The 25,654-nt window shown below is 38.5% G+C and overlaps 1 protein-coding gene across 1 annotated transcript in view; it reads right to left on the bottom strand.

Annotated features, from left to right (window-relative positions):
- Positions 1-1,542: 1,542 nt before the first annotated feature.
- The window catches only part of NRXN1 (neurexin 1), a 1,285,455-nt gene continuing 1,261,343 nt past the window's right edge, over positions 1,543-25,654 (bottom strand). Inside the window, 2 exon segments of the mRNA XM_030557741.1 lie at positions 1,543-5,060; positions 25,254-25,332. Of these exon segments, the coding sequence (XP_030413601.1) occupies positions 4,756-5,060; positions 25,254-25,332 (384 nt within the window). The 3' untranslated portion in view covers positions 1,543-4,755.

The following is a 25,654-nucleotide window of genomic DNA, read 5'->3' as shown; positions in this document are numbered from 1 at the left end:
ATACTGAGTAAGTCATATTCTCACATGGTGATAAAGCAACCTTTGTATTGTGCTGAATTTAAAAGTGACTTTCTGTTATCAATGTGATAATATACTGAGTTTAAAAGGAAACAATCGAATCCTCAATATAAAGCTGTTGTGTTGAAATATAAAGAGGACACAATTAGAGGAATAATGCCTGCAGCTGTTATTTATAACACACTAGAATGCTGTTTTCACTGTTCTAAGAGTTCCCATCATATGAAACCTTTCTAATTACCTGGCTGAAGTGATGATTGATTATGGAAGCCAACACTTAAAGCAGCAAATAATGACTGATAATATGAGTGCGGAGAGGCCATTAGTTTGTTTGGAGGGAGAACAGAATACAGGTGTGAGAGAAATGAACAAATACAGTGGGGCTTAGGACTGGAGAAATAACCATTATTACTATATTTCCTTTCATTAATTAAACATAAAACAAGTTCCTAAATATATGATAAGTGATATTTATGAAAGCCATACTGTAACCACAGTTTTACAGCAATTCAGTTTACAGTTTTGTTGTTACATGAAATATGTTCAGGTGACATTTTTAGAATAAATAATGTCATTAGAGTTATACTGGTTTCCACCACTTGGAGATATGTCTTGCTTTCTCTAGAAAGTTTAGACCCAGTTTAGTGAAGTACTTAAGCATGTGCTTAACTAGACATGTATAAGTAGTCCTATTGAAAAGAATGGGATGACTGATGTGCTTTAAGTTAGGTACATGCTTAAATACCTTTCTGAATTGGGGCCCAAAGCATTTAAGCATGTGCTTAAGTCTATCTTTATTCAGCATAGCACTCAAGTTCAATAACTTTGGCACATGCTCAAGTCAATGGAATATAAGCACTTGCCTGTAGTTAAACAGGTATTTAATGCCTTGCTGAATAGGGATGGACTGATGAAAGGGAACTAAAACTGGTCAAAAATTGGCATGTATTTTCCAGGAACAAATTGTAGAGAAATGAAGTTTCAATTTTAATTTTTTTCACGGATTTAGAAAATAATTTGTCAACAAAATAAAAATTAGTTTTCCTCCTCAGTTTTCTTCCCATTTCCCTACTTTTTGGCACTTTTTTCCTACTGGAAAAGGGGATGGGAGGGAAAAGTTATTAACTTTTGAGTTTTCAAAAACAACCCCTCCCCCAATTTTTATTTTTGGTTAAATTAAATACATAAAAATGGAAAATTCCAGCTGAAATAATTTCTGCAAAATATTTATTTTTTGATTAAAAACATTGATTGTTTTAATGAAATGCTTTCAGCTCTAAAGTCAGTGATGGAGCCTTCAGTTATGTTGGTGAGCACTTACTTTCAAAAATAGCTCCTTTGACGACAATAAGAATACTCATAAGTCACTGCTTACCAACATAGTAAAAGATGAACAAAAGTAGACCTCTAATTAAAAGAAAATCCTGTCACTTTAAACTATATTGATTTCACCATTTTATGATAAATATCATATAAAACAAAGGTAAGAGAAAAAAACAAGGCAACATTTGTATTAAGAAACATTTTATTAACAAAACAGTAAATTCCACTTGCTTAGCATTTCCAATAATGGATAAATTGGCTTTGCAACAAATCAAAAAAATTCGTAAATATCTATCACAGAAAGCACTATAAGGTTAGGGCATCGGGCCTCTTTTTTGATTTCTTGGGGATGAAATCATTTCACATATTATTTTAGTGTTTTGTTAAAAAGGCAACACTATACAGTAATAGAAATGAAGCTATCTCAGTCAAACATAATATTGTTATAGATATGGAATTCAATTTTTGTTAGGTATGTTAGGTATTAAAATGTTTAAAACATTTTAATTCAGTTACTGAAACTTCTGATGCTCTTATACTTCTATGCATCTTCATTGTTAAATCATGAAATCAAAGAGAAAAAGGAGAACCTCCAGAAAGGATTGTAGATAATGTTTGCTTTTATCAGTTGTACAACTTTTATTCCTTGATGTATGTATTTTGTTAAAATATTCACTTACTGGCATGTTAACTGCTTGAAAGATAGCCTGGTTGCACCTCCTAGATGGAAAGAAACATTTCAATCTGCCCAAAGCATACATTGTACCATCTTAGAATTCCTAAACACAGGTTATCTTTGCCCTTCCATATACCTTTCAGTGCTGGAAATCTCAGTTCTGAACATTACCTGGCAGTCAACTTATTTTTTCCCCACTGACTAAACAAATCATGATTTTAATAGTGATCTTGAATATACCTATTCCTTGTCTTCCCCAGAATACAACTGACTTACAAAGGTGGGGGAAGTGAAGAATGCCACACGAGAACAATGATCTAATTTTTTTTGAATGGATTAAAAAAAAATGCTTTGCAACCTCACTTTCAATTTCCGCAAAGAATCATAAAAAAAAAATCCCATTATATATACACTATGATATGCACCACAATTTGTTTGGCAACCACAGTGGCATTCTCAGATACATGTCCTCTCTGTCCAAGATAGATCGCTGTACCAGTTCCCACATTTTTCATCAGCTACAGTGAATACCACATAAGAAGATGTGTTGGCCCTGCTGTTTAAAGCTAATATTAAATTCTTTTTTCCTGTCTGTAAAGTGTGAATATCTATATTCCTCCTAGGAGGCCTTTCAATGATTCAGAAGATTTCTATTGAACTACTCTCTCTGTCTAATGTATTTTCTTTGTACCTCTGTATAAGCGATATGTTAACACCATGATTTATTGCTGTGAACCCAATGAAACAATATTAATAAAAACTTAATGTATAAATCTATAACTTTATGATATTTAATATGTGTTTAACTAATATATGTAGCAATTAAATTTTATTTTAAAATATGATCATTGATCAACTTATATTTAATTGCCAGGTTATGTATCATGTAATACTATGGAATCAACTTAGCTTAAAATACTTTCTCATATGACAAAATGTCAAGTATCAGGGGGTAGCCGTGTTAGTCTGTAGCCACAAAAACAACAAGGAGTCCGGTGGCATCTTAAAGACTAACAGATTTATTTGGGCATAAGCTTTCATGGGTAAAAACCTCACTTCAGATGAATTGTGAGTTCTTTACCCACAAAAGCTTATGCTCAAATAAATCCGTTAGTCTCTAAGGTGCCACCGGACTCCTGGTTGTTTATATCACAAAATGCACACCTTTGAAAAATGTTTAGCAAGATGCACCTCAAATTATTTATTTATTTATTTATTTAGGGGAAGGGTAATTCCTCAGTGGAAGTAATTTAAAGTTTTAGGTCTCTTACCAACCAACAGTGTAGCAAAAGAATGACAGATACATGCTGTATGATTCATATTAAGATTCACAAGGAATTAAACTTTTTCATAGTTTCCTGGGGAGCAAGATTTCTGTAAAGCAAAACAGACTATTCAGTGATGAAACCTTGATTAGAGCCCAAAAGTCACTTTACCTTGCTAAATGATAACTCATTTATGAATGTGGTACATTTATGGGAAAATCTGCGAATCTGATTGATTTTATTGATGTACATTGGGAACAGGGGACGGGGACTAGAGGGGAAAGTTACAATAGATATATATTTTTTGCTTTTTAATCCACTTCTTTCATACAAACTACTATAACTGAATTGCAACAGAATAGAGGCTGTACAGGTAAGAAAAAAATTAGCTGACTCTTATATACATTCATACACATCCCCTTAGTATAATCACTACACTGTAAATTTAAAAAAAAGGAAGAAATTTGTGACAATTTATAGTGGCTGCAAAAAACTGAATTTATGTCTGTTGCTCCAGATGTCATAAAACTTTCTATATCTAGGAACACTTAGAACATTGAGTTTACCAAAAATGGCTGAAGAGCAGATATAGTTTGCATTTTCTATACAACAGGCTATAAAACATCACTTATCACGGTCCAGAAAGCACATATAGATGTGTTTTATATAAACATATGTAATAACATATTAAGCGTGCATGAAAATTTCCCAATGATTGTATCTATGCTCTCTTGTTTGCTTTTTGTGAAAATGTGCCTTATATTCCACATTTTTTTTGTTTTGTTTTTGAAAATAAGGCCTCCATACTATTTCCTCACAACCAGAAAGGGGCTTTTTGAAAATGTTTTTACATAAGTCTTCAGAAAAGCCAGCACTTCATTTCAAATGCAAGTTTCCAATCAGTTTCACTGCACCAGGTGGCAAACTTTTTATGTTTGCTTGTTGAGTCACCGTATATAATGACAGTCTTCTCTGGCAATAGACTAACTTACTTCTCAAGAAAGCACTAGCACTTTGGCTAAATCCAGAATCATAGGTAGCTTCGTGTGTGTGTGTGTGTGTGTGTGTGTGTGTGTGTGTGTGTGTGTGTGTGTGTGTGTGTGTGTGTGTGTGAGAGAGAGAGAGAGTTTTTTCTTTTTTTAATTTAGTTTGTTTCATATTGTGCCTTGTTGTTGTAGTAATACTCGTTGCTTTATGAATGCGTGGTGTCATCATTGTCTTTCAGAAATGTTCCAGCAACATAAAGACAGGCAGAGTAAATGAAAACACTGTGGATGTTTAGAAATGTATTGGCTCCTGTTTCTGAAAAACAAGAGCATGAAATGCTTGTTTTTAAAACAGTCTTTCCTTTCTGATTGCGTTCCCTGTCTTCTTTTTTTATGTGCTTCATAAAAAGTAAAGTAAATAAGTTTGTATTATGTCTCAGATAAAATGAAGACTATTTCTATACAAGTGTTCTCTTAGATGTTGGGATCAGACATAGTATTCCTTATCCTTATTTTTCTTGTTCTTGTTGGAACTTTTAGCACTGTTGGGCTGTTTTTCCTTAATCACAGCCCCATTGGACTGTGCTGAGTTACTGATGTAGTTTCGACTCTCATCTACATGGTACGAGCCTTCATCTCTGTTTCTGTACTTGTACATAGCATAAAGAAGGATTAGGATACACAGTGCTGCTGCTGCAACGATTCCAACCACCATGCCTGTTGTGCTGCTGGACTCTCGAATCACTTCAGCTGAGCCTGGGTATTCTCTTCCTCCTGCTCTGGTAGGATTTGCTGTAGGTAGATGATGAAACATGGGAGAGGTTATTAATGAGTTTGCACACTGCAATTTTTACTCTGATCTACCAGCTACAGCCATGTATGAGTCCAATAGCACTCACTTGTGCAGGCAAAGTAGATGTCTGTCAAATGTACAATACCAATGCCTCATGATCACTGAAAAGCACTGAAACACTTGGATATAGATCCTGCAGCCAACTTCTTTTTCATGCCTATCAATTTGCTTAAATAGGCTTTTAAAATAAAAGACCTGAAAAGCTCAGTTTAACACTTAAAAACAAATTTGTCTTATTGCATTTATTTCACTGCAAAGAGTCCTTAAATGTTTTGAAGTAACAGGTGCATCGTGACAATAGAATATTGATGCTTGAAGACAGATCCATTTAAGAAAGCATCTCTCTCTAGTATGAGAAGTACAAGAAATATTCTGCTTGCAAAATATTTCACTAATAATCTAATCTGTGCATGCAAAAAAGGCTAGTTTAAAATTATAGGGCCAGATTCTCAGTGGGGTTATGAAATATCTCACTACAGCCTATATCACAAACTGTCTCCTCACATCTCCACTCCCTTCACTGGCTTCTGCCCTTGTTGACATTAAGTCCCTGCTACTTTTCTCCCTTTCAAGGTACTATATAGCTCTGCCCTCTCTTCTCAAATCAATTTCCATGCCCCCACTGTTCTGTATGCTCCAGCCAAACCTCTCTCTTATCCGATCACTTTTCCTCTTTCACCCACTCCCACTTCTTTCAACCTGTCCTTTATGGTTAGAACAGTCTCCCAAATAATAACATTAGCTTTAATAAAATGTTTAAATTTGTTAAGTAAGGGCTCTATCCTCTAAATATTTGTTTGGCACTTTCTACCTCCTCAACATTGCTTTGTATATATCAAAAGCACTAGTAATAGATCATTTATGTGACATTTTGGAGTTTAACACCTCTCCATGATATATATAATATATACTATACTATAGATGATTTTATTTATTTACTTATTGTAACTTCCTGAATGAGAAGAGGTAGGTTAACACACCTGGAGTATCTGTGCTTATGTAAAAAGTGATCACCTTTTAAAACATACCAATTATGACCTAGTTAAAGGTGAGGTTACCTTAATATTTGCAGAATTCCATATAATTATACCAGTACTTTATACCCCAGAGGTTGAGGGCAGCATAGCCATGACACTTCCAGCCTCAGCTGGTTCCAAAAGCAAGAAAAGAGGATGGTGAATTGAACCTAGGTATTCCAGTTAGCAGAGTAGAACATTGTCATTAGGCAACAAGGCTGGCTCTTAAAAGCTGCTTTTTAAATAATTACGCATGGCTAAAAATGCTGTCAGTATGATATAAATGTTAACTAAAGTATTATTAAAATAACTAGTATGAGAATGCATTCATAATGCTAGATTTATCAGGCCTCCCTTCAAACCAGCATTTTAGAAAAAGTGCAGTAATTGTTGGCAACCCTTTTGCTAGAGGTGTACAAACTGACGCTAGACCTTAAAGCCTTCTTTAACAATGTGCAGACAAGATGTGAGACTCATTTTAAAAACACTGAATTAAGGGTAATGCCACGCAGATTATAAATATTGGTAAGATGATGGCAACGAATTCTGACAACCTGAATGGAAAACAGCAATGAGCTCAGGACATCTGCAATTGGTTTATGCAGATAGACAGACAGACATGAACAAAACAAAAGCCTTTTTTGCTTGGCATTACCCACAATTTATTCATTAATGATTTGTGTTCTTACTTTTAAAACATCACTTTCTGGCACAGTTACCTTATCCTAATCTATCTAGATATTGATATATAGATATAGATATTACATTACAAGATGGCATTTTCTTGTGCTGAAAGGACAGAGGGAACACACTGTAAAGCCTAAAAAACCCAACCCTGGAATAAATGTTAATGATTGCCCAGCAGTGGGTACTATTTGAATATAGTTTGTATGTTGGTAAAATTGGCTCCCCTATGGCTACATATAATGCCTTGAAATTTGACTTCAAAACATCATAAGGCTTTATTATGTAGTGTTATAATTTTTCTCAAAATAAATATGCTTTCAAGGTGTATGCCAACTTTCTAAGCAATTGGAGTCCACCTCAAAGCAAACACTGACTCTGCAAACAGTAGGCTCTGTTTCTTGATTATACCAACTGTCATAGATGGAAATTCTCCTATCCTGAGTGTGTCACTAATTGTATTACAGAAGACAATGCACTGTCACTGAATAAAGACTCGAGTATTTTTTAGTGAACTAGAATGAGACAAAGATTTATCTTACTGTATGTGATTTCACAAAATTAATTTCTGCCTGAAAAGGAACGGAACCTACTGAATAAACTCTTGTTGCTACCTGATGGACTAAAAAGCTGTTCTTTCTCCTTCAAATATAGACATCTGTAACAAGTGCTGTCAATTAACTTTACTATTAATGTCCACTAAATGACATCTCGCAGCTTGCTTATATAGGAGACCATTCTATGATCACTGAAGCCTGAGGAAAACAAATAAAGAATGTTATTTCAAAGTTACCTAAACCCATTTCTTTTAAGTATATTTTCACAATTATCTCACTGACTCCATCTATCTAAAGAAGATATAACCATTTAATTAACATTCCTTAATCTTACTCTGCTTTCAAAGTGTCTGTTTGCTAATTTGGGGTTTGTGATTAGAACAAGTTTTTTTTGTTTTATTTATGCTTTTGTAAAAAGAGTAATGTAGATCCCAGGGCAGCCACAGGGAGATGGAGCAGTGTCCATGGACAACCTTTGCGACTCTGAACAGACCAGCTCTTCTGTAGTCTCCGTTAGTGTCTCCTCAAAACACTCAAAACTGTCACCCTAGGTCATCTGTGAAACTGCAAAATGAAGCCAATAACCGGGCAGACTGTTTGGATTTCAGATAATAAAAATAAAGGTCATAAATCTCTAAGAAATAAAAAGCCACAGACAAAAATTGAAGATGCCTTGATTGAATTTAGGATGGTTCAGCAAGGAGCAAAAGAAAAAAATAAAACTGTGGTGTGCATATCATCCCAGTGATAGGAAATGCCAGCCATCTCATCTTGCAATGATCCTTTTTCAAAACAATGGACAAGATGTGTATATTGACTTTTCCTCATTAAGAGTCTTCTTGCAGTTTTAGGAGATCAATTTTGAATTCCTTTTCTACCATATGATTGAAAAATCTTGTATGAAATAATCACAGCTGGCCACAGTTCTATACTGTGTCATTATGGATTAGAACATTATTATAATTCTTGGCTTCCCTTAAAAATGGTTGTACATTTAAAGGGAAAAAATTGACTATTTACAGTGTTCAGTTTTCATTAATCCTGTGAAAAGAAAATTGGAAATGAAGGCTCCCCCAGTGTTTGTGAATTTAAACTAGCCCGCATGTTAAAAAAACCACAAAAACCAACCCCTTCTTCTCTTATAGTCATGTTTTCACACAAACAGAGCTTAGGTACTTACAAGAAAAGAATATATAAATGCTACATTTGCAATGAGGCATGAAAGCAATTATTTACATGTATGCAGCAATTTGCACTCTTCGAGTGTGTTTGTTCTAGAACTGCTGTAAACTATTTGCAAGATATTCGGATTCTGGTGAGCCAGATTCTCTGCGTTTATGAGCTCACTGCAGTTCACACATTAGATTGTCTCATTAGGAAGCATGTGTTTGAAAAAAATCCATGCACTTCCCGCTGCATTGGCAGGAAAGAGCATGCATAAACCTGCAAGTGTAGAGCTAGACTGTGATTTGGACTATATGCCTTCAATCCCATAAATCCCTATGTGGGTTACTCAGACCCTGGGTCTGAGACATACAGGTAAGTGAGTACTGCATGCCTACTTACTCCTCACCCTGGATCCAGAGGCTGCGGATGAAAGGGGGGAATGGAGCTTTGTTTCTGGGTCCCTAGTGTCATCCAATCCAGCAAAAGATGAGCTGGAATGGGGAGGTTTCAGAATTTGTTGTTTTTTAACCCTAACAACAAATTTCTACTCCAGCTCCCTGGGGTCAGATGTTTGGCTGCATGTGTGTTCTTTCAGCCTGCTGTCCCAGCTCTACGCAGATAGTGGAGATAGCAGACTTTGTGGATTTATTGGACAGTTAAATCAGTCTCAGTTTTCAGTGAAGGAACTTGGTCAGTTTTATTGCCAACAAAGCATGGTTTTGATGCCCTATACTTGCTACAAATACATTCAAGGCATGTATGCCCCTGACCATGGACTGACTCAGTGAATGGTAGGACTTTCCATTCTCCCCTCGGCCAGATCCTAACACCTTCTCGGAGATACCTCTTTATACCCCAGTATAAACAAGTTATGTATTGTCCCTCTAACATAGTGAGGTGCCACCCTCTGATGTATTTGGGTCCCACCCATTACCTTGTACATGTTGGTTCGAGCAAAACATCTCTATTCACCATGCTGTCATACTGACATCTTCAGGATGGGTCAGTGTGTTCCTGCTATCTTTGGGAAATGTGTTTGGTATCATGATGTTCTGGTACCACCTTTCTGGAATGTATTTGTGTATGTATTCTTATGCCTAGAACTACTTAGGAATGTGTATTTCTGCAGTATCAGCCCTGTTCTTGCCATATTCTGTGAGCAGGCCCTGCCTCTTGCTCACAACTTAACTTTGCTTTATATTAGCAAGTTTTGACCATTACTTTAGCTCATACGAGGCCTCTGATTCAAGGGCTTATGTCTCAGGTACTTTTTCTACTACACCCCCTTCCTGCCCCCTCACCCCCACCTTGGGGAGGGGGGCAAAAGAGAAACTCCTGGAGTTATCTCATAATCCCAGTGCTTCCCAAGGCTACTCTCCAGATGGTACTCTGTATGCACCACTTTTTGCTAGATACTGTGCCCAAAGACACAATCTAGTCCATGTGCAAGAGCTAGCACACAGTTAGCTACATAGCTGATTTGTACAGTAATCTCTAAAATGAGACTACTGCATAATGATTCAATTAGAATGGAAGCTGGGTGTGTGAGAGAGAGAGAGAGCGAGAAAGAGTGATATGATAGTAACATAAAAAAGTGTTATTGTCATCAATGGTGGAGCCACTCATGAGTTACATAGTACATCCCAATCTCATGGCAAAAACATTTTTATACTAGACCACACCATATGACACATTTCACAAGGGAAAAAAAAACAATTTCTTCAATGTTTTAAAAAATTATTGGAAGTTTTGTTGTATAGCAGCCTGTAAACTCAGATTCCTTACTGGGAGAGAACTAACATGTTTCAAACACCTCTAAAAATGACTTTAAATATCTTTGCTATATATCAAAATACCCCAGCTTTAAAGCCAAATATCAGGACACTTTCCAGAGCTATGAGCAAGTGCTGGGTGTTTCACTGGAAAACTAAAAATGTCCCCCTTGCATGGAAATAAAGCACACATTTCTAAGACCAGTGGGCTGCAAGATACTGGACTCAAACAAGGGATCAAGAGAAATCTTGGACGTTTATATCTTATGTTTGTTGACTACCCACCCTGGAGTTTGGGTCAGTGTCATTTCTGGAAGAAATGTTTACTAATTGTTTAATGGCTGCTATTTGAAGCAGCTTTGAATGTCAAAATAAGTCGGGGGGGAATGGATTAGTAGGTGCAAGTGAGAAAATCAAAAGATCTTGCTAAAGATATTGATTATGTGGTGCTTAGCATTACATTTAGCATACTATACATATTAGAGATGTCTGAAATATTTCACATTGAAATACTTTTAATCAAAAATTGCCTTTTTTAAAACTAGAACTTTCCACAAAACCAAACTGTTTTTTAAATTGTAATTAAATTTTGTTTTTTGATGGAAACTTTACATGAAAATTAGCCTGTTGCTTTTACTCTTTTTGTCTTTTATGTTGCTGTCTTCACATTTCATCTTCACTCACTGTCACTGAAAACTAATTCCCCTCTCTTTATTTGTATGGTCCATCATAACTCTTTTTCCTTTGCGTTTTTGTTCTCTTTCCAAACCTCTCTCTCCTGCTCTAGTTTTTTTTAAATTTTCTGTCATGAAATCACTCTTCTTTCCTGTGTTCAGTTGTCAATCCTTTCTTTCTTTGTGTTGTTTCCATATCAGTCATTCTTTTCTACATTCAGTCATTTGTACCGGTACCTTCCCTTTTTAGTATTCTGATCGGTCTTCACTTTTTGATGGGGAAGGAAGAGGGGTTGCATTGGCAATTTTGACCGATCAGCAAAGTCAAATGGTGGCTTTTATATAGTCAAATATTTTCAAATTTGAATTTTTTTTTTCAAAATTTCTTATTTTATAAAATGATAAAAAATGAAAATGAAATAAACGCCACAGTAAAACTCAGTGGACATTTTTGAAACTGAAGCATCAGTGTATTTTCAAACAGTTTGAGATTTCCCCCCTCCCCCAAGGTTTTTTGACCAGTTCTAGTATATATCATGGAGTCCTCAATAACGACTTTGCAATTAAGGGTACATTCAATGTCACAGGGGAACTCTCCAGCAAAAGATCAGTTCCTGAAGAATGGCCAGGCTGATATCTAAGTAAAGAGCACTGAATAATAAAAGAGACCAGGGTGAAATCCTAGCCCTATTGAAAGTGAATGAGAATTTTGCTACAGATTTCAATGAGACCAGGATTTCTCTTTTTCCTCATCCAGTGTGCAGAGAGAATAAAAACTAATCAACCTTGGAGCAGGTGTTATGCATGGAAGAACAGAGCTGTAGTTGTTGTAAAGGCTAGAGAATTTGATGGTTACTGAGAGCTTAGGGTATAGAGCAACTAATGATTCTGACTCATGAGCTGAGCCTGATATGCTGGAACAGATAGTACTTTCCTCTTTGCAACCGTGGGTGATTCCCTATAAATCTTGCTATCACTAGAAAGCTATTCCATGTAAAGGTAAACATCTGTGCCTTGGATATTATGTATAGCTTGAGTGCTAGTGCTCACATACCTGAAGAGCACACCACACTCTAGATGTTCTATTATAATGCTGGAATACAGAGAAAGTATACAGTACAGCAAGGAAGAAAAGGGCTCTCACACACAATTTGCAAGCACCTGTGGAGCGGGGAAAGGGGTGTTATAGCCCCACTGCTGAGTCCATCAGACAATCCTTAGTCTCAGGATAGTACAGTCTAGGGGCCAGAGTCAACATGGCTGTCCTTCCCCAAAGAGTGGTGTGACCTAGTGGCCTGAGTCAATATGGCTGCGCTTCCTCACAGGGCTGCACAGTTTGATGGCTACTGGGGGATAGGCCACCACCCACGGGGGCTGTTGGCCAGAATATGGGGATCCAGGCCCTCCCTACTCCACTGGGTACCAGCCCAGGGCCCCAACAGTGGCAAGTGTACTTGCCACTGGGTCAGCAGGGATCTGACCAAAAAACTCTGACTTAGTTCCCAGTCTTACAACCAGAGCAATGTCTAGTTCCCCTGAGCTACTTCCTACTGTGTCTTCCAGTGGCATGGTCTGTAGGTCTCCTGGGTCTCTGGGGCAGGGCTGCCCAGAGGATTCAGGGGGCCTGGGGCAGGGCCAGGTTTCGGTGGCAATTCAGTGGCAGGTCCCTCTCGGAGGGAAGGACCCACTGTCGAACTGCCGCTGAAGAATGAAGCGGCAGTAGAGCAGCCTAAGTGCCACCAATTGCGGCTTTTTTTTTCCTGCCGCTTGAGGCACTTGTATTCATCGAGCGGCTCTCCGAGGCTTTGGCGGCACTTCAGCGGTGGGTCCTTCACTCGCTCTGAGTCTTCCGTTATACTGAAGGACCCCCCCACCAAAGACCCACAGTGAGTGAAGGGCCCACTACCAAAGTGCCGCCGAAAACCCGGAACTGCTCAAGGAGCCCCTGTGGGGCCAGGGCCTGGGGCAAATTGCCCCACTTGCCCCCCACTCTGGGCGGCTCTGCTCCAGAGTCTGTGGCCTGGGAAGCTCCCGATGGTTCCAATGTCCCCTGGATGTCTGCATGTAACTGAGTGTCTTTCTGGATCTTGGCGGGAGCCTGCAGCATGTGTCCTCTCTCTTCAGTGGTCAGCCCTGACTGAGCTGGGCTACTCCCTTTTATACTGACACTCCAGTTGAAGTGTGCCCAGCAGGGATGAGGTGGCGTGGCTCCCCCTGTCCAAAGTATGGGGTTAACCTCTCCTTGTTCAGTGCTGGAAAAGTATACCCTATCACACACCCATAAAACAGGTAGCTATAGTTGTAGATATGGGTTCTGCATATGCTCATGTACAATTTGTGGGTGTCATTTAGTAAGGAAAACTTGGGATGCAGAGAAAGTAATGATTCTGGTTCATGTGCTGAGCCCAATGTGCTGGAGCAGATATCCATATCCTTCCTGGCAACTGTGAGCGAATCCCCTGAAGTCTCCCTGTCCCTAGTAGATGTTGGCACCCATTGGGCCTGATTCTCATTTACTTTAAGGCTCTTATACACTGCTCTGAGGGTGTAAAGGGGCCTCAGAGTGGTACAAATGAGAATTAGATCTGGTGTTTCTTCTCATTATTTTCATTTGGTTTTCTCTCTCTCTAGCAACTGCCTTATTTACTTTTGCTGCTCTCAATCTATTTAAAAAATAATGTTAGTGTTATCTGATGTTAAATACCAGCAAGAAATCTACTCTCACTGCCTCCATTCTCATCTCTAATTTCTCCCTTGTCTGTTATTAGTAATATCTTTGATCACTTGGCAAGATTTTATTTTGGCCACTTTCTGGATAGTTTCCTCAAACTCTCACTGTTCTAACCATTTCTTCTTCCAAACAGTGTCTGAAACTAAGTAAATTTATTATGAATGCTTAATGGTTCTGATTCACCACTGCATTACTCCAACTTTGTGCCACTGGAGATACCTTGGCATGGAAATTGTGCAAAGTGGTAACAATTCAGGCCCAGTACGTCAGCTATAAACTTCACAATACTAACTGACAAAGCATTCTAATTCTTGTATTAACACATCAGTCATAGCGAAGGTAATAACAAATGGGAATGGGGAAAGGTTTCCTTTCACAAACAGATACACATACACATTACATGGTAATGACAACATTGTTTCACTGCTGCCAGGAGATTGTTTGGGCCAAGCAATCCAGTTCATAAGAAAATATATGCATTAGACATAGCCAATCAGCTTTAGGAGTAATATCAAAGTGTTGCTTGAGGGAAACAATATATCTGCATTAATTTTCTACGTGCTTAAGCCTCTAGTAATGCAGCATTTAATTTCAAAGAAACTGCAGCAACTGAAGTATCAGAGGGGTACTTGTTCACCTTAGCCTCCAATGATAGAACAAGAAGCAATGGGCTTAAACTGCAGCAAGGGAGATTTAGGTTGGACATTAGGAAAAAGTTCCTAACTGTCAGGGTAGTTAAACACTGGAATAGATTGCCTAGGGAAGTTGTGGAATCTCCATCGCTGGAGATATTTAAGAGTAGGTTAGATAAATGTCTATCAGGGATGGTCTAGACAGTATTTGGTCCTGCCATGAGGGCAGGGGACTGGACTCGATGACCTCTCGAGGTCCCTTCCAGTCCTAGAGTCTATGAGGGGTAGCCGTGTTAGTTTGGATCTGTAAAAGCAGCAAAGAATCCTGTGGCACCTTATAGACTAACAGACGTTTTGGAGCAACTCAGTTATTTAGACCTAACAAACTAAACACTCTATAGTTTGATTCAAGGGAACAGAATCTTACAATAATTTTAAAAGACCAGCCCTACAAATAGAAAACAAATTTTCTAGCTTTTGTTTGACTTCTAATAAGGGCCAGACCTTGCAGTCCTTACGCAGAGCCTGATCTAATTTCCATGGGAGTCAATGGGACCCATTCCACTGATTGTTATGGGATTGGATCAGATTCATAGGCCATACTTAAGCAGACTCCTTTCCCTCTCTCCCCTTTATTTAATCAGAGAAAACTCCACTGAATCAAAGGAAGGTTTATCTGTGCCAAGACTAAGGATTCGACCCACAGTGACTTCTGTGTTTTACACATGATCTGAGATAATTACAGACCTAGGAGATCATTTCATGGTCATATCAGTGTATTTAGCATTTATGAAAAGTACTGGAAGACTGAATTTCTCTGTTTATCTGCAGATTCCTGTAATTCCATGGACAATGGCAATGCATGCTTTCTTATGCTCCCCTGCCAGTGTGCCTCCTTCCTGACCTGGAAGGATCACCCTACTTTTTCAAGAGTGAAAGTATAGATCATTCTTCACTGGAGGTCACTGACCTGTTGCTGAGATGGCCAACAAAGATGCTAGAGAGTGGACAAGTTTTCATGTCCCAATAGTGGGCAAGATTAATTGGATAGAGACCTCTCACTTAGTCACAAATGTGCTATTACAAACAAAGGTAAATAAGATAAAAACAGAGAGACAGATTGATAGAGATGGATTTTACATAATTAACCAACTCTGAAGCACTTTAAAGCCTGTGAAATGCTATCTATTTAAAATATGTTAGCAAACTCATCCAGATAATGCATACATGAAATTAAATAAAAATAAATACCAATTATCCTCTTTCTTAGAAATAACTCCTGTAGATTTTAATTCTAGATGACACATGGATTGTAAATACAAGTAATTCCTACTGTCCTATTCCATGAATGATGAATGCATCTGACTTTGAATGCTATGAAGATACAGGTACATTCATTTACTGGTTAATAATAAAGAATTGCAAAAGGTTTTTAATGACACAGTCCCTACTCTCATATTTAAGTTGTGCATGCACTGTACATTGTGATACAGATCATTTTATTACCTGATGCAAAGCAAAATTGCTTCCTCAAAGAGACCATGGTCATGTATCCACAGGCAGGTGGTAGTCGGCATTTGCTTTAAGATCGATACTGTGCTTCATTCAATAATTGCTGTGCTTTGCGTCAGACTTGTTTCTCTTTCTCTCAAGATAACAATTCTATCTTTTATGGCTCAAAACTATCTGCCTCATATACTTTAAATGAATTAAGTTGCTCTCTGCCTTTTTGTTTTATTGTTGTTTCTCTACATTTTAAGGGTAATAGTAAAGAATTCTGGATGTCTTTCTGTAGCATCTCCTTCCTCTTGTTCTTTCTTTTTTCTTTTTCTGTTTCAAATGTATGAATATTAATGCTTTTTATTTAAAATTCCCACCCCCTCAACAACTGTTAGGATGAGGAGGACACAGCTGCCTATGGGCTGATGTCAGTGTTTTCTGAGAAAGGAGTGATGTTTCCTAGAGGAAGCATAGGAACAATACACGTTCCAGAAAATGGGCATTATATATCAACCCCTTAATGGATTTTGAGCCAAATCTTCTTCCAAGTACATTGCCCAAGTAACAGGACTCGGGGTAGAAACCCTCCTCCCTGCTGATTACAGAATGACATCCCTACCACATCCTCAAGGCTGGAATATGCTCCCAGACTCTAACACACTCAGTGCCTGCCTCATCTAACTCCCATGGAGTTGGTTTCATATTATGCAGGGAATGTGAGGGCTTCTAAAATCACTCCTGCTCCAAAAGAACATGAGGAATCGTATTCATTTGCTATGTGTGGGACCTTTTATCTCATGAGCCCTGATTTAGGAAAGCACTAAAGCACATAATTAAGTTCCATTGAAGTAAGTCAACGGGACTTACACACATGATTCCAGCTGCTTATGTGATTTCCAGGATCAGGGCTATGGAGTGGGAAGCATGATTTGGTCCTTTATCTGAATTAAGGGCTCCATTCATATTCCATTTGAGATATCCTAGATAACAGCACAATCTATAACAGCTCTGACTTTGAATTCCCTCACAGCTGAGTCACAGAAGTATGTTATTTTCCATGGTTTTAAAGAAGAAATAGAGCCTTCTTTCATGGTAAGGCAAGAATTACCTCCTTCAGCAGCATTGTCTAATGTGTCTATTTGTGCTGACTCACTGTTTATATTATGGCTGATTTGTACAAACTATCATAAAGACAGAATAAAGCTTTTGTCTAATCTGCAGAGAATTTATGGGAAATGGTATAAATTACTTGGGTTGTAAACACTTCTGGACAGGGACCATCTTTCTGGTGTATGTGCGTGTGTGTGTAGAGTGCCTAGCACAATAGGGCCCTGATCCATGACTGGGACCACGAGGCAGGCACCACCACAATAAAAATAACAAATAATCATTATTAAATGTGCTCCTTTCACTGGTGTATAATGCGAAAGGACCCAACTCCAGCAAGTACTGCATTGCAAAATCCTGCCCTAAATTACACACTGACACTCCACCAAAGTCAATGGGCTTGCATGGGGTATAATTTAGGATTTCAAATGGTTTCCATTGATCCTGATCCAACATTACTCACTGGGCTTAAAATGTCAGTGAGGTTATTGGTGTTACACAGGTGTAAACTTCTATGTGCAAGAGGAAAATCAGGCCCACAAATTCTGTCCTCAGATGCATTCATGTTGCTCTGATTTGTAGTCAGTGTCTCTCAGTACAGAACTCTTAAGAGTGCATTCCTGGACTTCGAATCAAAGCTAGATCTGAGTAATATGCATTCAGCAAATCATCCCAGGTTAGCAGAATTCTATTTTTAAAATGCACTTATCACTAACAGGTGGCTTTTTTTATTTGTTTCAAAAATTAGCTTGTGCTGAGTGGATATCCTTCATACTAGGAAAGAAAACATGCACACTTGAGAAGGTACAGAGCATGGTTGTGTTAGAGATATGAACAACAGCAGTGTTAGCAGGAACAGCCACAACTGGAGACCAAAAACAAACAAGCAAGCAAACAAACAAAAACATTTAAGGAGAAATAAGTTATCAAAAATGATTTGCTTGATGAAAAAAATTCCTGTTTAATTTCTTGCCATTGTTTCTGGCTGCTTTCATAACAGTGCTTCATTGGTAGCATTCAGATGCACTCAGTGATGGCTGAAAAGCTATAATTCTATTCCCTAACCCTGGTTACTCAATGACGTGTATGGCCAGAAGGAGAATCTTGTCAGAGTCTGGCTTAGCATTGATCTAACTGACCAAGCATCAGTTTTCACCCTTGCCTTTTTCTAGAACTTTTTAAAAAATGTTTCTTTTGCTGGGGGCTTGAAATGTGCCATTCCTATAATTCTGGTTGATAGACATTAATAGCTCAGTCTATTGACAAAGGATCAGTACATTTTTGAATTAATATTCACGTAATATGTGACATTGTTGTCAGTCACACCTTTTTGTTATTTACTTAAAACTGTGCAATTTTAACAGCAATTTTGGTGGCTATTAGAGGATAATTAAATTGGCTTCTGAGGAACTGCAGGTTCTTCTGAGGAAAAAAAAATGTAGAACAAAGCCAGTCTTACAAAGATGATATGATGAGTGATATTTTCTCTAAGATAATTATGATTAATTATTTAATAGATGAGATGTGCCCTCTTCATGGTAAATATCTTCTTTGTAATGGGTGAAATGTATCTAGCTGTAGAAGGTTTGTAAAAGGCCTTACACATCATTTCAGCCTGGGATTGCTCCTCCATGGGAGAGAGATGTGGGTAGAGTAGCCACACATCAGATGGGGAGTGGTAATATGAAATGGACTCTGGGGATCAAAGCCCAAACACAATGCATAGCTCTGTCGAATCCACCTAGGGCATATACCTGAGGAGTCTTTTTCTTAAACTTTAGCAACCCTTGTATAGCTTGTCGAGCCATTAAAGCCTCAACTGAAAACTGAAAGAGTGGTACCACACTGGCCATTAATAAGATGGTACAGAGAGGCTACTGGAGCTGGATTTACTTAGGTCCAGTAGCTTAACTCCTCTGAATTGAGTGGAAGAGTTGTGGCTGTTATTCCAGCCCACAGGCTGAAAGTCTGGCCAGCAAGAGACTTTGTTGGAGTCCCATGTAGGTGAGGTGAATACCAACTCCAATCCTCCCTCGCCTCCTGCCCCACTGGAGCTTCCCACGCAAAGCACAATACTCAGGCTGTGCTACAGGTGCGTATGTATGTGTGCTTATTACAGTGAACCCATTTAATAAGCTTGGTTCAATAGTAACTCAGTGACTTTTTTTTTAAATATTGGCAACCCACAAAAAACTGCAATATAATTTGATTGGAGAATGAATGCTCTTAAATGTCTTGAGCCAGAAAGGTCATGAGTCATAATTCCCCTGCAGTGAGCCTGATTCTGATCTCACTCATACCCGGTGTTACTTAAACTGGAGTGAGGAGAATTTGGCCCAAAATATGAAACACTCTGAAAAATGACTAGCTAGGATTTTAACTTTAGGGAGTTTTAAAATCGGGCAGGATTCAGCGGTATGAACTTCACTAAAAGAAACAAAAAGTCAGTAGAGTCAATGCAAATTTCATTGGAGTTTAAGTTTGCCATTGTAAGGGGTGCTATACAGAGTACTTAAACTGATATACATTATAGGAATCACTTTTCCTGGTGTTCCCATTATAGTGGTGAAAAGTGGCAACTGTTTATTGCAACTCAACAATTTGTGATAGGAAATGAAAAAAACCAAAACATGTTTAGTGATGGACTCAGGCTGTTCAGAGTCAGGATTTAGGTTCTGCTCATTAGAGAAAGAGGGATCAAGTGAAGTCTGGAACTGGATCCACAACTCAAAATCTGTTGGTATTCAGATTGGGGTTATGTTTTTTAATTCATCTCTTATCCTATTTAACTGACCTGCAGGGAAAATGTAGGCAGGTAGGAAGTAACAAATGTGCAATGCATACCACACACACTATTCTGCCTCCAAGACCAGGACTTTACCATGAGAGCTACCTGGATTCACTGAAATAAGCTGGTAGACCAGCTGTTAATAGTAGTGCTTCCACTTTTGATGTCTGACAATCCACTGCCTCCATATCCTTCACTCCTGGGTCTACTTCCTACAAGGTTCTGAACACTCCAGCCAAGATGTATGAAAGTAAGCACATATTTAAGTACTTTGCTAGATTGAGGCCAGAGTGCTCAGCACCTTGCAGGATTGAGTCCCTAGTATCTCTGTCCACATGTTGGATCTCACATGATAACATGCAAATCACTAATCCTATTCCTCTGTCAGAACAACGAATCAGTGTGGAAAAGGGGCTGTAAAAACTACCTGATGATGGCTTCCCACAGCTCCCATTGGCCAGGAACGGCAAACTGTGGCCACTAGGAGCTGGCGCGCGGGAGGGCAAAACATGTGGATGGACAATGTAAATAAAATGTTTCATGGCCTGACAGTGGATTACCTTGATTGGCCACATGCAAAAGGTTGCTGACCCCTGAGCTAGGCTGTTCTCAGAGGTGGCAGAAGATAGAACAAAGGCGCAGTGTTCTCAAGTTGCAGTGGGGGAGGTCTAGGTTGGATATTAGGAAAAACTGTTTTGCTAGAAGGGTGGTGAAACACTGGAATTGGTTACCTAGGGAGGTGGTGGAAGTCTTTAGAAGTTTGTAAGGCCTGGCTCGACAAAGCCCTGGCTGGGATGATTTAGTTAGGGTTGGGCCTGCTTTGAGAGGGGGTTGGACTAGATGACCTCCTGAGGTCTCTTCCAACTCTAATCTTCTACGATTCTATAATTCTGATACAAAGAAGTTTTCACTTGGAAATATGACCCCGCCAATGCTCCCACTCCTGTATATTCTGGTTGCAGTAATTCAAACAGCCAAGTGACACCTTTACCAATCCCATTTCTGATGAGGCTTTGAAGTGTTGAGGATCAGTTCTAATATAAGCATTGTTATCTGCAGGTAGCTTGAAAAAATTGTTACAGCATATCCACACACTTGCACCAGCTGGCACTTTTTTTTCCAAGACACCCAGTGACACACATCAATGGGCCTAATTTAGAACTGAACCCAATATTTTTAACTCTGCTCATCTGGTCCAATACCTTGAATAACTAAAGTGGCTTTGCTTTTATTTGACCCATTTTGGACACATATTCATCTCTTTACTTTTTATTTATTTATTTTTTTTGGAAACCTTCAGTGGCTGCACACTAAATTCCAGCCCATTATAATTGGATCAAATGAGCTGTGTGGCACTATTCCTAACTGAAATACTATAGAAAGCTGTGGTCTGCACAGTGCCTGGGAGAAGGTAGAACAAAGCCTTTAATGTGCAAAGTGGAGATTTGCCAGCCATCACTTCACAGCTCATCAGGTGGAATTAGCAGACTATTCTGGGCCTTCTTTTTTGGATTGGTTTCTAGGAAACAATTTTTCACAACTTGCATACAAAACAAAATGATGAAGTGTTTTATGTTTTAAGACTTCATTTATTGGATGAAGCAGCCAGGGAAATTTAGAGGATATTATTCTTATTCTTATTATTTGGGGTAAGTAATGATTTGCAGAGGGCAAGGGGTGAGAATATATTGTAGAAAACATAACATGTTGCCTTTTCTTGCTAAACATAATGCAAATAAAATATGTTCACTAAGTTTTGCATGCTAATAAATTTGTTATGACTTCATCCAATTATGGCACATTTAGCAGTTTGTACACCACAGTGAAATCTGCAATTATAATTTTTGTGACTTCGTGTTCTAGACATGTTTATGGGATTGCAGTTTAGCAGCTCCTAATCTGTGCTATATTTTTATATCCCATATGAAATTTGTTGCAAGTCGCATACTCACATTTATTATTTAAAAGACAGGTGCACAGAAAGCAAAGCTGATGGTGATACACTATGGCTAGCTAGCAGCCCTGAACTCTGCAACACATTTCTCTCAGGAGATGATTAACTAGATTTATTTTTAAACTGGGGCTTCAATAATTTAGCTCAATCAATATGTTTATAATAACCACCAGCTGTACGTCGAGCAGGCTGTCACCATTTCCTTTTCATGTATAGAAGGTTTTGTAATTCAATTTGTAGACCTTAGCATTAAAGGGGCTTTTGTTTTGTTTTTTTTTGGATGGCTCTCTCCTAGTTCTAGAAAGATCATGCTGTTACAGCATTTATTCAATGAGCGTTTAAAAAAAGACGTGTGCATGAGTGGAACTAAGAGCTTTGGCTTAAACTAGGGAAATTATGAGCAAGCATTATGTAAACATCCTCATATGGCTCAGTCAGTACACTTCAGCTGAATTTGGTCCCTGTCCATTGTCACAGCATCCCTGCTGTGCAAGCTCCATGTCCTCTTGGGAATTCCAATTATGCCACATTGTCTCCCCTCTCCCTGTTACGCTAATGTGGGTCCTTCCCTGGCTGAATGGATGTCAGAGAGCCAGAGAAGAAATTTAATGGGATCTCAGCCCACAAGCGTCTGAAAATAATGCCAGGAGATAAGAACATATTATCCTGACACACACAACCTCTGCTTCACAAAAGCAGATACTAGAAAAGATTAGTAGAGCAGCAATGAACCTCTCCATGAAGCAATCCCAGTATCTACAATGACTTGAGGGGACAGACCTCAACCATGCCAGCTCCAGAGGGCAGGAGGAACCCATTTAAAAATATTGCCAACCCAAGCTTTCAAAAATCAAGAATCAGCCCTCTCCCAAATCATGAGGTTGACTTAAAAATCATAAATTTTCTAGTAATAATAATAGTAATATAGGGGTTCTTTTCTTTGCCTTTTGGTTTCTGAGCCTTTAGGCTGCACTTGTTACTGTTTTCAAACTTTTCAAGGGCAGAACACTTTTTGATTAAATGAAATCTCATGCAATCTCCTTTTGTTTCCCCAGCCACTGGGGCTTTAAGACAATCACCAAATATCACAAGACTCATGATAACATCATAAAAGCACTGCATTTCCCTCCCACAAGGCCTAGGGGGGCAAACTGCAATACTCCTATGCATGCTGAATAGTACTTTGTTTTCCACAGACAGTAGTCCCATTGAAATCAGTGGGGCTCATAGAATAAGGTGCTATTCAGGTAGATAAGGCCATTACAATCTGTCTGGAAGGGAGCTGTGCTGGGGAGTTACTGCTGCTTTAGGGCTACAGCAACTCCTTTGGCCCATGCTGCCCTAAAAAGGGACTGGACCAGCCAACAGCTGGATGGAGAAAGGAAGATGGGCAACTCTTTGGGGAATTGCAGAGTATGGAGGGGAACGCATGTATGGATGTGGATAACATTATCTATCATGCATAAAACAGTCAAGATAATTGGCATTTTGGAGAACATGATTTCTAGCATTGCACCAATCCAGAAATATTTTTTAAGCATTGGCAATTGAGAATGCAACAAATGAAAAAGTGAAACTGTTCTTAAACAAACAGAAAATGAATAGCATTGTTTGATGATGATTGATCAGAAGAAATAGAAAATCTAATGGACATAAAGCTATCAGCAAGGCTGTGTACAAACACCAACATTTGTATTCACTTGTGGGCCATAATTAGGATAGAAATGATAACTTGTCACAAAACTTTATTTTACTCATGCCTCCACTACCCCCACCAGCTAAATGAGTGTGCAAGGCTCCAGGCCCAGTAAGATTTGTGAGATCTGAAGCCTTGTGCCCCCGGATTAAAACAGTCTCAGAGACATTTGTCTGGTCTGACAGTGACTGATGGTAAAATTTCAGCTGTAGGACTGAGACACTGTAAATACATTTTCACAGCTATTGTTTCCTTCAAGGGGGGCAGGCAAGTGTTTTAACACTAGATTATAGAAGTACAGTGGCCACCCAGGCTTGGATTTGCTAATGGGACAGCACTGTCTGATTGCATGGACCTAATTTAGCAGCTGGCCAGCGAAGAGCTCAGAGCCACAAAAGAGAAGAATGTTATATAGTGTTGATCCATGATGGGCAAATGACAGAGTTCCTATCCTCAAGAATTCGAAAATAAGAAGGAAATACTAGAATAAATTATGGAAATTTATTTTCACTCTGAAGTGTACAGAAACTCTAGTCTCAGTGCCTGTGTGTCCTGCCCATGATTTATAGCACCTTTGCAAGTAAAATGGTGTTCTGAAAAGAGCAGGAATTTTCAAGCTGATGCATTAGTCGGTTGGAAAGTACTAGTACTTTAGCCTTGACATTTCATCTCTCTCGCCATAGACGGCGTTCCTTAACATAACTCAGACTCCTTTGAAGGGACAGGAACTGTGACCCAAGGAGTCTTACCCCACTTTAAACCTTAGCAGACCAACCTGGCACGTACAAGTTCCTTTAATGACCTAGTCTGTCGTTCCATAGGGTACATCTTCTCACTGATTACCCAGGAAGGAGGTGACTACAACAACCAATCACTAGGACAGGCACAGGCTACAATCTCATTCACCTTTACTGAAACTTCCCTTGAACGAGAGCATGTGGCTCTATATGACTTCAATGGGAAATGCATATCTATGTCTGAGGCCAAATCTGCCCTCTCTTTTTTGACCTGATACAAAAATCTCCTAGGATGAAGAAAAATGATCATTGTGTTTCCTATCTAGTTGCTCTTATGCACCAAAGATGAAGTGCTCCTTTTGGTTGTTCACTTTAATATACAGGCCATTGTTCAAGTTTCCTCTGTTTGTACTTAAACTGCATACAGTAGTCACATAAAATTTTACCCATTTTACTTCAGATAGCTAAACTATGTTACTGCAAGTACTGAGATATTACCAAGTCATCTAAGGTGAGTGACAAGTTAAATGCAACCAACACATAGTCCTAGTTAATAATAAGAGCTGTGACAAATATTGAACAATCAGGCATCCATTCAAAAAAGATGATAAAAGAACAACTCACACCCACCACATTCAAGGAAAAAGTTCACATTACTTTAATATGACAGCTGGATTATTTTTAATGTTATGGGGTATGATATTCTTTTTAAAAACAAATTTGTTTCTTTCAAAATTGTGGTAAACATTTTTCCTTTTGGAGAGAGAATATATTATTTAACCTCATTTGAGATATATATATGTGTGTGTGAATACTATCTAGATAGATAGATTCACACGCGTACACACGAGCACTGGAGGGTACTGCTGAATACTTACCACATTGTAAGGATGTTCAGCTCAGGTGTACCAATAACTTGCTCCCATTAGCTAACTTTGCAAATTGTATCCTTGCCAAGAGAGAGGATTGGCTATATTATAAGTATATAAGTGAAGGCCCGTCATCCAATCTCTACCCACTGCTTAAGAAAAGATTTGCCAATTCAGATTCTTTGTGACTACAGCATGCAAATATGAAATAAAAGAAAGGAATAAAAGAGTTGACTAACCTAACCCACCTGAGCTCGGCTCACAGGGATCTATATCCTCGTCATCACTGGGACATTCAGCCGAGGCCACCAGGATGTCATCTGTGGTCTGCAAAGAAAATAAAGTCAAGTAGATTCATTTAATCTGAGCCAGCCTATGTTCAGATGATCATTAGCATATCTGCCGTCACTCAGATTTATGTAAAGTCCTAAATGCCTGAGCATTTCAGACTTAAAATTTTATGATACAAAGATGCTCTCCATTTGTATTATAATGAGGCTCTGCTTTTCTGTACATTCATGTCATTTTTCAAAGGATTGTGTCAGATACCAAAAGCAGAATATTGAAAATTTCATGAAAATTCTCTTCAGCCATTTTGTTCTAACAAGAATGAGAACATGGAGGGACAAAGTACTTGCATTTAGACGTT

Source organism: Gopherus evgoodei, chromosome 3 (assembly GCF_007399415.2).
Source record: "Gopherus evgoodei ecotype Sinaloan lineage chromosome 3, rGopEvg1_v1.p, whole genome shotgun sequence".
NCBI classification, from domain to species: domain Eukaryota; kingdom Metazoa; phylum Chordata; order Testudines; family Testudinidae; genus Gopherus; species Gopherus evgoodei.
Note: the sequence above shows the minus strand (reverse complement) of the source record. Positions and strands in the feature narration are given on the sequence as shown.